Source organism: Carcharodon carcharias, chromosome 7 (genome assembly GCF_017639515.1).
Source record: "Carcharodon carcharias isolate sCarCar2 chromosome 7, sCarCar2.pri, whole genome shotgun sequence".
NCBI classification, from domain to species: Eukaryota; Metazoa; Chordata; class Chondrichthyes; order Lamniformes; family Lamnidae; genus Carcharodon; species Carcharodon carcharias.
In genome coordinates this window covers 161,415,854-161,429,516 of record NC_054473.1, presented here as the reverse complement: position 1 = coordinate 161,429,516, position 13,663 = coordinate 161,415,854, and the positions used below count along the sequence as shown (strand labels likewise).

Below are 13,663 nucleotides of genomic sequence, written 5' to 3'. Positions count from 1 at the left end.
CAGTGTGCTGAATAGGATAGATTCAGAACAAGCAGCTCAAAACCAGGCATCCTTGACCAGATTTTGATCTTTTTTAAAAATCTTCCACTCCATTCCTGATAACTAATAAAATGTCATGGTAAATTTATTTCCTTCTACAGAAACTTGTTTCTGTGTAGGGCTCCAAACTTGTATATATACCAATTTAACATGGTGCCACAAAACATGAGAGGAATAATCTTATTTACTGTTTGGAACCTAAACAGGCTTTGAATACTGAGTTCACTTAATGCGAAAGACGTTAGGGGCAGGATTTTCAGTTCTGGGCGTGGGTGCACATCCGACACGCATGAGTGTGAAATAGCACGTGATGATGTTGGGTGAGCATCTCAACGTCGTTGCGTGATATTTCGGTCGGTGGGCGCGCACAAGAGTTGGCAACGTCCCCGCCGACAATTAAAAGGTCTAATAAAGCCCTTGAGCTGGTAATTAAGTTGAATTTTTCCGCTGTCCGTCCAACCTTATGGTTGGCAGGCGGGCGAATCGGCCAGGCGGCCGTTGCATTTTTTGTGAGACCTCATCCATGGGTTGGATGATTCCATAAGTAAATTTTTAAAGTGTTTGGGCAGGATTTTAATAATCACCATGTAAAGTGTGAGTCTGCTGTGCGGACATTTTTTCCTGATTTTTGACATCCTTAACTTTGTTTTTAAAAACCTTCGGTTATCTGAGGAGGCTCTGTGCCTTCAGGGAGCTTTCAGTGAGTGCACCCCCACACATACGCAGACTTCAGTGCTCGCGCTCCTCCTGCTCCCACCCCAGCAGCACTGAGGCGCTCAGTGTAAGTTTCAAGCTGGCTGGCCATTAATTGGTCGGGGCCCGATTGCGGGCAGCGGGCCGTTTTGCAGCCGTTCTTGGACCTGTCCAACAAGGACAGAATCCTACCTTAGGAGTTTGAATGTTTTTGAGTGTGTTTTATTCAGAAGGGTACATAATGAAAAATTTGAATTGCAGCATTTTGCTTCATAAATTTGAAATCGGTTTGTAATTTAATTGACGTTAAATTTTTGTTTGTGAAAAGTGTCAAGAAACAGATTAAAAATGGAGGGATAGATTTAAAAATAAATATTCACTGAATGTTTATAAACAGTACTTTAAAGAAAACTTACATTATAAATCCTATAAAAAGTATTCGGCTCAGTTTCCCTCTTGTTGAAGTACTGCTGGGTGTCCAAGAGTCAATTTGCTATAAATAAATTATCTTTCATGTAAATATACAATCTCTGCAATTTGTGGTTTTGACTTATAACCTAACTTGTAGAAGCATTGATAATTTCAGTTGGCTGTATAACCTAAAATATCATCTTTTTTCAGATGTTGGTTGTAGGAGGTCTTGATAGAGTGTATGAAATTGGTCGCCAGTTTAGGAATGAAGGCATTGATCTCACCCACAATCCAGAATTTACTACATGTGAATTTTACATGGCCTATGCTGATTATAATGACCTGATGCATATCACGGAAAAACTCCTCTCAGGTTCGTAATGTGATTCTTGGTGATGTACTCAAATCGTGGGAAAATTGCTTTTGTTAATATCATAAATTGCTTGATGCTACAAGCCTTAAAGAATGATTTGTTGTCTTCTGGGTAATCTGATCTTGGTTCTTTCCCTCACTTCTTGTCCCAAAGGTGTTTGTGTTCTTGCTGGAAAATAATGCCACAGACTCCAGCTCTCTTACTGCAGTTGTGTCCAAGTGGTCATTTATTCATGAGCGAGCCTGAACAATGAGTGTTAGTGGGCTTTTTGACTGTACGGTCCCATTGAAGTTTATCCCTATTCTATCATTATCTGATAGCCACAGCTGTGCTTTCCAACAGGAAATACTGTATAATGATCAGGAGTGACGAATCTGGCTGTATCTCTTTCCCTTCCGCCATACCTTGGAACGCTGAGGCAAATCGCAATTTCCCAACTGCTGTCTCAAAAAAAAGCTAACCTGGCGCTGAACTCCATCAGACCTTTTCAGAACACATTCATGAATTTTTGTTTCTATAGGTATGGTCAAGCACATCACAGGCAGTTACAAAATCATATACCATCCTGATGGACCTGAGGGTCAGAGTTATGAGATTGATTTTACACCACCATTCAAGCGTGTCAGTTTAGCAACAGATCTGGAGAAAATTGTGGGAGTGAAATTTCCACCTCCTGATCAGTACGAGACTGAAGGTAAGAGTAACCTTTTGTGGTATTGTTTTTAATTGTGAAGAGCGAAATAGTTGTATGAAAGCTGTTCCTCCAACCTGCTCGCCGACACTTGGCCTTTACTTCTATAATCTTTGAAACAGTTAATCTCTCAATCCTCCTCCAGCACCTCTTCCCCTCTTGTTCGCTGCACGAGAGTGTCCTCTTACCTTTCCAGTCACAGCCAGGGAATCTGCTCTAATTTACTTCGTTTCCGATCCCTGTACTGTTACCTCTAGAGTGTCCCAAGGATTGCTCCTTGTGCCTTTGCTATTCCTCATGCTGCCATCAGTGGCATCATAAGTCATGGCATCAGGTTTCACGTGTACGCTGAGGATAGCCAGCTCGACCTCAACCACCTCTTTTGACGCCTCCATTGCCTCTTTGTTGTCACATTGCTTTTCTGACATTCAGTTCTGCATGAACCAATATTCCCTTCAATTAAACAATGACAAGACTAAAGCCCATGTCTATGGATCTAGTCACAAACTCTGTTCCTAGCCACTGATTCTATTCTCACATCCCCCCACCCCGCAGCTACTATGTAGGTCAAAACCAGACTGTTTGCAATGTCAGCATCCTATTTGATCTTGACATGAGATTGTGACTCCCTATGCACCTCTTCACAAAAACCGGCTATTCCCACCTATGTGATATCACCCGCCTCCACCCCTATCTCAGCCATCCATTGCTGACATCCTTATTTATGCTTTTGTTGCTTCCAGGCTCAACCGGCTGACCTCTAATTTTCCACACTCCATAAACTTGAGCTCATCCAAAACTCTGCTGCCTGTATCCTAATTTCTACCAAATCACGTTCATCCATCAATCTGTGCTCACTGACTTATATTGGCTCCCAGTCCATCATCACCTCTATTTTAAAATTCTTACCTTCATATTCAAACCCTTCAAAGGCATTGCCCCTCCCCTTCTCACTTCCACCAGCCCTACATCCCTCCAAGACCTCTGCTTTCATCCAACTCCAGTGCATCTCCCACTAATTAACCTCACCATTGGCCGCCATCTCGGCCCAAAGCTTTACAATTCTCTCCCAAATCTCTTAGCCTCTCCTTCCCCCTTTTAATGTGTTCCTTTAATGTCTACCTCTTTGACAAAACTTTGAGTCACTTCTCCTTTCTTTGGCTCAGTGACATTTTTGTCTGATTACATTCCTGTGAAGCACCATGGGACATTTTCCTATGTTAAAGGCACTACCTAAATGCAAGTTACTGTAGAATCTTTGAAATTAAATTGAATGTACGGTACAGAATCAGGACATTACACCCGAAAGGTCTATGCCGGGGTGTTTATGCTCCACATGAAGCTCCTTTTTTAATTCATCTGTGAGATGTGGGCATCACTGGCTAGGCCAACATTTATTGCCCATCCCTATTTGCCCTTTAAGGTAGTGGTGGTAAACTGCCTTGAAGCACTGCAGTCCATGTGGTGAAGGTACATCCACAGTGCTGTTCAGGAGAGTGTTTCAGGATTTTGACCTGCCCCTCTTCATCTAACTCAATCAGGATAACCTACTATTCATTTGCTTACCTAGCTTCATCTTAAACATGTCAATGCTGTTTGTCTTAACTACTCCGTGTTTGTGATTTTCTGTATTCATAACTTCTCATGGCTTCTTTCAGTTAAACCTTCTACAGTATGATTTTTCTATCCAACTATTTTAATCGCCTTTTGGGCAGGAGAGAACCAGATCGTCAAGTTTTATGTTAAACAATTGCTTTATTGATTTATCAGGGTAAACAAATGGAAGTATGGTTTCCACTTCTTACTCAGTTTCACTAATTGTGGAAAGTCATAACTCAAGTACCCACATGAAACACATGACCTAAAAAAACGACTACTTAAATGACAGATTTCAAGAAAGACTGAGTTCTGTGAGGGTAGGGGGGAACTGGATGTTATTTTCAAAATTAATTTGTTGAATACAATCAAACTTCAGCAAAAGTACCAACATGTATTTGTGTCAACATTCTGGAACACCTGTCGTACAGCACTGTGAGAGTTCTTTCACCACATGGACTGCAGTGGTTCAAGAAGGAGGTTCAACACCTCTTTCATTACATATGGATACATATGGCCTTACCAGCGATGTCCACATAGAATAGTTACAACACATAGAATGGTTACAACACAGAAGGAGGACATTCATCCTGTCAAGCCTCTGCTGGCCTTCTGAAAAAGCAATTCAACTAGTTCCACTTCTTTTCAGATCCCCTGTAGCACTGCAGTTCTTTTCAGTTCAAGTGCTTATCTGAAAGCCATGACCGAATCTGTCTCCATCCTTTCAGGCGTGCATTCCACATCGTTTAAAACTAAAGTATTTCCTCATGTCTCCTTTGGTTATTTTGCCAATCACTTTAAATCTGTGTCCTCCCAGTTCTCAACCCTATGGGAAATTTCTCTCTATCTATGCTGTCTATACTTCTCATGATTTTGAACACTTCTATCAAATCTACTCTCAACCTTCTCTTTAAGGAAAAAAAAACCCCAGCTTCGCCAATCTATCCAGGTAACTGAAATCCCCCGTCCCAGGAACCATTCTCCTAAGTCTTTTTTGTACCCTCACTAAAGCCTTCACATCCTTCCTAAAGTGCAGTGCCCAGAATCGGAGTTGAGGCCAAACCGGTATTTTCTAAAGGTTCACCCATATCTTTCTTGCTTTTGTACTCCAAGATCATATACGCCTTTTCAACCAGTTCTTCAACCTGGCCTGCCACCTTCAATGATTTGTGCACAAATATATGCCCTCCACTGCTCGGTATGTTCCTGCATTCCCCCCCTGCTTTAGGATTGTATCATTTAGTTTATATTGCCTCTCCCGTTTTTTCTCCTAACATATATCACTTCACACTTCTGTGCATTAAATTTCATTTGCCATGTGTTTGGCCATTCCACCAGCGCGTATGTCCTCTTCAAGTCTGTCATTATTCTCCACACAGTTCAAAATACTTCCAAGCTTCGTGTTACCTGAATTTTGAAATTGTGCCCCACACACTGAAATCTTAAATTATTATTACAGATCCAGTGGTCCCAGTTCTGAACCTTGGGAAACTCCACTATATACCTTCCTCGAGTCAAGAAACAACCATTCACCACTACATTTCCTGGAATTTGGCCAACTTTGTATCCATGTTTCTACTGTCTCTTTTATTCCATGGGCTTCAACTTTGCTGACAAGCTTATTATATGGCATTATCTCAAATGTTTTTGGATGTCCAAATCATTTCAGCTGCATTATCCTCATCAACCCTCTCGGATACTTATTCAAAAACTCAATTAAGTTAGTTAAACATAATTTTCCCTTAAGTATGTACTGCTTTCCTTAATTAATTCGCATTGTTCAAATGGTTGTTAATTTTGCCCTGGATTATTGTTTCAAATAGATTTTCCACCATCTAAGGTTAATTTGACTGGCCTGTAGTGGTTGGTTTTATTCTTGCACCCTTTTTGAATGAGGATGTAACATTTGCAATTCTCCAGTCCTCTGGCACCTGTATCTAAGGAGGATTGGAAGATCATGGCCTGTACCTCCGCAATTTCCACCTTCACTTTCTTCAGCATCCAGTGTACTTCCCATTGGTCCTGGTGACTTATAAACTTATAAAAGCCAGCTTTTCTAGGACCACTGCTTTATCAATTTTCAGCCCATTCAATATCTCAACTACCTCCTCTTTCGCTATGTCTTTTTATCAAGGAAGATGATACTACAAGACATGCGATATGTTCTCATTTGATACCTCAGCCGTGCCCTCTGCTCCCACCTGTAGGTCTCCTTGTTGGCCCACAATCAACCCCAACACTTCTCTTACTTCCCTTTTCACATCCCATGAATGAATCAAAAACATCAATAATCAGCCAAACAGTTCACATATGACAATTTAATTTTCTTTGTTAGCTGTAAGTTATACCTGCTGTAAAATTAACTCACTTCATTCTGTGTAAACAGAGACCCGTAAATTCTTTGATGATTTATGCATTCAGAAAGGTATTGAATGTCCACCTCCAAGATCTACAGCCAGGCTTTTGGACAAGGTACGAATTGAAATTAAGATAAGAATTAAGATAATCCCAGATAAGGAAACCTGACACCTGAGTTGCTTCTGGGTCGCGGCCCCACAATGCTATTTTGATACACAAAGGCTCTAATTGGACCGACGAAAAGTTCAGTGCCCAGTAAGTGGTGTTGGGTGCTGCCTGAAGTCAAAAACTGACTTTGGAGGGTGATTTTCAAAGGCAGACGACAGCCATGACTGACTTGCCATTGCCTGGATGAATGGAGCAGGCAGGATAACAGAGGGCCAGCAGCTTGATGGGCCAGATGACTGCCTAAACGCTCATTCATTGCATGTTTAATCCACTCTGCTCAAGCAATGGCAACTTTGTGCCACCTCATTAGCATCTCGATTTGACTTTCTCTTTTTAAGAGTTTTTCTCAGCAGCTACAATAAATAATGGTTTCCTACTGTGCTATTTAACAGCTGTGCACTACCTGCTCTAAGCCTGCTGGCTTTTCCTGTTCTTACCTTTGAAAATTTAATTCTGTTCCTGTCCAGTCCGTTAACGAGCTCTTCCACGAACTTAACTAATTGGGGCTTGCGGATTGCCGTCTCTCTCCTTCTTTGAAAACTGCAGCCATTGGACGACTGACACGCCATCTGGCAGCTTTTTTCAAAGCACACCCGACGCCCATTCTTGCCCCCAAGGCGATTGAAAACACAGTTAAGATGTGGCTGAAATGTCAACGTTATCTACAATAACAGTACTTGCGTGGTTTACTGATATTTCAATCACAAGAGTGTTACTACTTTGGAATATTACAAGTGTTTTGTATAATATTTAAGTAAGTAGTTTTATGTCTTTTGTTTCCTGTTCTTTTTAATTCCCCCTGTCAGTTGTGCAGGCATTGGTAGCTGAACCAATAAGTGGCAAAGGGTCATATTCATAGAGTCGTGGTCATTACCCGATTAAACCGGAATTGATATTAAGATTTGTTTCATTGATTGATAAAAGGGAAAGAATAGATATGTTTGATAGACTTTGATTCCTAGTTTGACAAAAAGTGAACACACAACTTTGTGTTTAAAAAAAAAACTGTAGTTGGCTTTCTAAAATGCATGATTACTGTGCTGCAGCCCTTTTTAGTGGTCAATTTTTCTTCCCTCTTAAATGTCATACATCCCCCTTGCTTTTTATTAATCATGTCTGGTAAATTCAATAACAGTGCAAAAAGCAGAATCATTTGTTTAAAACGTCTTTCCCTTATATTGCAATTCCCTAAGACAAGGAATCCTCCACCAGCTAGCTTGCCACCACCTTAGTGAGCACCTACTTTACTGACTTTGTGAGGTTTACAGTATATTCATTAACAGATTTTGTTTTGACTCCATTTAATTAGCATCCTTTTGTTTCAGTTGGTTGGTGAATTCCTGGAGGTTACTTGTATTAATCCAACATTCATCTGCGATCATCCTCAGATCATGAGCCCGCTAGCCAAGTGGTAAGGTTTATGACTAATAAGACCAGGATTAACACTTTGTTTCAGCAGTGTTCAAAACTGATCAATTTTTGGGACTGGGCAGAGGAAATCTGTGGTATTTCCCTGCAACCTCCCACTTGTGTCGCATCATACCTACTAAGTGATGTAGTAATTCATTTGTCATGCAGTGTGTAGGCCTTAAGGTTTTATGTGACAAGTGTAATGGTATGGCACAAAAAATTTATTTTAATAGTATAAAATACTGGGAAAAGTGACCAAGTACTCTACTCACCTAAAGCGTCTTTCTATGAGTGTTTCAAGTTCATAGACTGCCTGTGACTTAAATCTCCCCAGACATATCTAGACTGACTAAATTGTTCTCGTCTAGGTTTGATATCTTCAGCGTTATGAAGCCATGCTTTGCTTTTAAAAAAAAACTTTTATGAAATCACTAACTGAATTTTTAAAAAGACTAAAACTACATTCCAGTGACTTGAAATCACAGTCAAAGATGGGTGCACATTTGTATCACTGTACCCCTTACATTCCAAAGCTGTTAAAATGGAGACTGTTTGTCTGCAAGAGCCCGTCAAAGACAATTACTTTAGGAGAATGAATCTCATTTTCTGTCCCTATTTGCGGGACATCCAGACTCAACTGGGTGGGGAGCTAGCATTATACACAATCATTTCAGACAAAGTACTCTGGCTAGGAGAGGAATTCCCAGCAATAATCTTATAAAGTTACAACAGGAATCCATTAGCCATGACCATATTTAGGTCACTGGGCAGTTGGAGAGAGAGAGAGTCATATGACGAGCCAACTAACCCTGTGTGTGTTTTAGTACCTGTTTTAAGCAAACGAGACACAGTAGGCCAAGATCCCTGTTTGGATATATCTCTCTCTCTCTCTCTCTCTCTCTCTCTCTCTCTCTCTCCATCTTTAAACTGCCTTGACATTGACTGAGAAGGATCACCTGAGTTCAGCCTGAAGCCAGCCAAGTCAGTAACCTCCAATACCGGTATACCCTTTATCTTTACTGGACTTTGAAGTTCTCAATCTATCCTGCCACTCTGTAATCTATTTATGTGCATGAATGTCGAGGGTGTGTGAATGAAAGTTGGACAGTTTTATTATTTTCCTTAGACCAGGTTTTAAGTACAATACATACTATACTCACTTTTTAAAAACTCAAGGAAACCTACCTGTATATTTTATAGTCTCAACACAAACAGTGAAACATTCACTGAGTTGGCAAGCATATCTTTTTTTTTTAATACAAAGTCTGTTCCGGTTAAATGGGGGTGTGGGAAGAGAGGGAAGACATTTGATCCCTTCTCATAAAAAGCAGAATCATTTGTGTAAAACATCTTTCCTTAAATTGCAATTCCCTAAAATAAGGAATCCTCCACAAGCTAGCTTGCCATCACCTTAGTGAGCACCTGCTTTACTGACTGTGTGAGGTTTACAGTATATTAAATAAAAAGATTTAGTTTTGACTCCATATCATAAAAGGAATTTGTGGGCCATGCGTCCACGATCGAACCCACAGAGAAATTGGAAGCAAGAAGTTAAATTGATCCTTAAAAGTATTTTAAAAACTTCCAGACAGGTTTTCTGGTGGTTTTCAGTGCTAGGTTACTTTAAGTATCCACATTCGAGGCCAGAACCTTCCTAGAAAAGAGTGAAATAACTTGGATCAGTTTAAAAGCCCTATCCATTGAAGAGTTAAGAGTGGGAAAAGAGGGGAGCGCTCTCTCCTCATAACATCTGTTAAAATGAGCCTGTTGCCAATTGGTGAAAATATGGTGATCGCAGCAGTGGCGAAGAAATGTGAAATAAATTATCCAAACTGCCATCTGGCTTGGTTTGTTCAAATATGTTGGCAATCCACAATTTTGTTATGGACTGGAGATCGGTAGAAGAAATAAAAAAAGAAATGCTGGGAGAGTCGACTTCAAATCCAATTCCAGGAGTGAAATGTTACACCTTTGTGTCAAATTATTTAGTGATCCTACGGTTCCATTTTACAACATTGGCCTGAATTTTGCAGTAGTAATGAGGACAAAGCTTCCATCACACATCATTGTTATTCTTCTGAAAATGGCAGCAACTTCTGGGGCTGAATTCCCCCCACCCCACCATTGGGAGGGAAGTTGATGGGCGGGCGCGCTTCCGATTGGTGCCCGCGATTGGAGGCGCGGTGCCATTTTACGTGGACGGGCCAATTAAGGCCCGCCCAGTGTGACGTCTGCAGGAAAGTGCTATGCGCTCCCTATGTGGTTGGGGGGAATCCCAAAATTGAGTGCGTGCTCTTTGCGCATGTGCACGAAAGAGCGCAGTCATCTCCCTGAGGCTAAGTGCTGCCTCAGGGAGATCGCCTGTACTTTCAAAAATATTAAAAATAGAGAAAAAAATTCCCTTACATGTCCCCTCATGTTTGGGACATGTTCATAATTTCCAAAAAAACTTTATTAAAATTTTTAAAACCCTACATGAAACCGCATCCCACCTGTGGATGAGGTTTCATGTTTTTTCTACTTCCCGCCAGGGCTCCTGGCCTGCCCGACAACCTTAGGTTGGACGGGCAGGTCCCCTAATCACTTCAATTGCTCTGCCTCAATTGGCCATTGACAGGTTGGCAGGCGCACAGCTGATTTTGCTGCACCCCCGCCTTCCTGAAAATTTAAATGGGGCGGGATGACGTCGGGAGTTCTGCCCGATGTCATCCTGCGGCATTTTACGCATCGGTAAGCAGACCCCGCCCCTGCTTGCCGACGGTAAAATCAGCCCCTGGAGTCTGCACATGTGCAGTTAAACATGGAAATCCAGATGTAGCTGTCAGTGATACTACACTTCACCATAAGTTATGCTACCGAAGTCAGCACAGATTGCAATTGGCGAGAACATTACTCTATTACTGCTGAACCTCCCTGGCTCTGAAAAAAGAAATTGTATACAGTATTTGTGTAATGTCAAATTCTTCCAATGATAATTGAACAAGTTTTTTAAGTTTGTTGGATATTTCTGCTTCTACCTTAATCCCGAGTGTATGTTCCAATCTTCATCAGGATCATTATTTAGCATGAAGCTGGAAGGGAGGGCAAACACTTAATTCAAAGAAAAAACATATTGATGCTTTTTAAAGTTCTACCATTAGTTAAAAACATGATGCTGTTTGAAAGACTGAAATATTTCTTGCAATAATGCTATGTAATTGTAAATATACATTTTGATCTGTTTTAGGCATCGCACCTTTAAGGGTTTGACAGAACGCTTTGAACTTTTTGTTATGAAAAAGGAGATTTGCAATGCATATACAGAATTGAATGATCCTGTGAAACAAAGAGAGCTGTTTGAAGATCAGGCCAAGGTGATTATATTTATTAGATCTGAGCTTGAGACGCAAGTAGCAGTGCTGGTACTCCTCCATTCACAAGTAGAAAAACAAAACTTTGATCCTAATCTCTTATACCAAAACCATCTTGAGTACAGTAAGTCCTCGCTTAACGTCGACTCAATTAATGTGTTCCTCTAACGCCGTTAATATAGTGTCAGTATATCCGTTTAATGTAAAGAAAAAAACAAAAAAACTGCGGATGCTGGAAATCCAAAACAAAAACAGAATTACCTGGAAAAACTCAGCAGGTCTGGCAGCATCGGCGGAGAAGAAAAGAGTTGACGTTTCGAGTCCTCATGACCCTTCGACAGAACTTGAGTTCGAGTCCAGGAAAGAGCTGAAATATAAGCTGGTTTAAGGTGTGTGTGTGGGGGGCGGAGAGATAGAGAGACAGAGAGGTGGAGGGGGTTGGTGTGGTTGTAGCGACAAACAAGCAGTGATAGAAGCAGATCATCAAAAGATGTCAACAACAATAGTACAATAGAACACATAGGTGTTAAAGTTAAAGTTGGTGATATTATCTAAACGAATGTGCTAATTAAGAATGGATGGTAGGGCACTCAAGGTATAGCTCTAGTGGGTTTTTTTTTATTTTATATAATGGAAATAGGTGGGAAAAGGAAAATCTTTATAATTTATTGGGAAAAAAAAGGGGGGGAAACAGAAAGGGGGTGGGGATGGGGTAGGGGACTCACGACCTAAAGTTGTTGAATTCAATATTCAGTCCGGAAGGCTGTAAAGTCCCTAGTCGGAAGATGAGGTGTTGTTCCTCCAGTTTGCGTTGGGCTTCACTGGAACAATGCAGCAAGCCAAGGACAGACATGTGGGCAAGAGAGCAGGGTGGAGTGTTAAAATGGCAAGCGACAGGGAGGTTTGGGTCATTCTTGCGGACAGACCGCAGGTGTTCTGCAAAGCGGTCGCCCAGTTTACGTTTGGTCTCTCCAATGTAGAGGAGACCACATTGGGAGCAATGAATGCAGTAGACTAAGTTGGGGGAAATGCAAGTGAAATGCTGCTTCACTTGAAAGGAGTGTTTGGGTCCTTGGACGGTGAGGAGAGAGGAAGTGAAGGGGCAGGTGTTGCATCTTTTGCGTGGGCAAGGGGTTGTGCCATAGGAGGGGGTTGAGGAGTAGGGGGTGATGGAGGAGTGGACCAGGGTGTCCCGGAGGGAGCGATCCCTACGGAATGCCGATAAGGGGGGTGAAGGGAAGATGTGTTTGGTAGTGGCATCATGCTGGAGTTGGCGGAAATGGCGGAGGATGATCCTTTGAATGCGGAGGCTGGTGGGGTGGTAAGTGAGGACAAGGGGGACCCTATCATGTTTCTGGGAGGGAGGAGAAGGAGTGAGGGCGGATACGCGGGAGATGGGCCGGACACGGTTGAGGGCCCTGTCTGTGGCTATGGGTACCCGCATGGGCCCCAGCTATGCCTGTCTCTTTATGGGGTATGTGGAACATTCCTTGTTGCAGTCCTACTCCGGCCTCCTTCCACAACTCTTTCTCCGGTACATCGATGATTACTTTGGTGCTGCTTCATGCTCTTGTCAGGACTTGGAAAAATTTATTAATTTTGCTTCCAATCTCCACCCCTCCATCATTTTCACGTGGTCCATCTCTGACACTTCCCTTCCCTTCCTTGACCTCTCTGTCTCAATCTCTGGTGATAGACTGTCCACCAATATCCATTACAAACCCACCGACACCCACAGCTATCTCGACTACAGCTCCTCACACCCCACTTCCTGTAAGGACTCCATCCCATTCTCTCAGTTCCTTCGCCTCAGTTGCATCTGTTCCGATGATGCTACATTCAAAAACAGTTCCTCTGACATGTCCTCCTTCTTCCTTAACCGAGGTTTTCCACCCACGGTCGTTGACAGGGCCCTCAACCGTGTCCGGCCCATCTCCCGCGCATCCGCCCTCACTCCTTCTCCTCCCTCCCAGAAACATGATAGGGTCCCCCTTGTCCTCACTTATCACCCCACCAGCCTCCGCATTCAAAGGATCATCCTCCGCCATTTCCGCCAACTCCAGCATGATGCCACTACCAAACACATCTTCCCTTCACCCCCCTTATCGGCATTCCGTAGGGATCGCTCCCTCCGGGACACCCTGGTCCACTCCTCCATCACCCCCTACTCCTCAACCCCCTCCTATGGCACAACCCCTTGCCCACGCAAAAGATGCAACACCTGCCCCTTCACTTCCTCTCTCCTCACCGTCCAAGGACCCAAACACTCCTTTCAAGTGAAGCAGCATTTCACTTGCATTTCCCCCAACTTAGTCTACTGCATTCGTTGCTCCCAATGTGGTCTCCTCTACATTGGAGAGACCAAACGTAAACTGGGCGACCGCTTTGCAGAACACCTGCGGTCTGTCCGCAAGAATGACCCAAACCTCCCTGTCGCTTGCCATTTTAACACTCCACCCTGCTCTCTTGCCCACATGTCTGTCCTTGGCTTGCTGCATTGTTCCAGTGAAGCCCAACGCAAACTGGAGGAACAACACCTCATCTTCCGACTAGGGACTTTACAGCCTTCCGGAC

General features: G+C 42.6%; 1 protein-coding gene across 2 annotated transcripts in view; it reads left to right on the top strand.

Annotated features, from left to right (window-relative positions):
• The window catches only part of kars1 (lysyl-tRNA synthetase 1), a 47,094-nt gene that overhangs the window by 24,222 nt on the left and 9,209 nt on the right, over positions 1-13,663 (top strand). For both annotated transcript variants that reach the window (XM_041191827.1, XM_041191826.1), the window contains exons 9-13: positions 1,354-1,516; positions 2,037-2,210; positions 6,190-6,275; positions 7,655-7,740; positions 10,966-11,092. In XM_041191827.1, the coding sequence (XP_041047761.1) occupies positions 1,354-1,516; positions 2,037-2,210; positions 6,190-6,275; positions 7,655-7,740; positions 10,966-11,092 (636 nt within the window). The remainder of the gene's footprint in view (positions 1-1,353; positions 1,517-2,036; positions 2,211-6,189; positions 6,276-7,654; positions 7,741-10,965; positions 11,093-13,663) is intronic.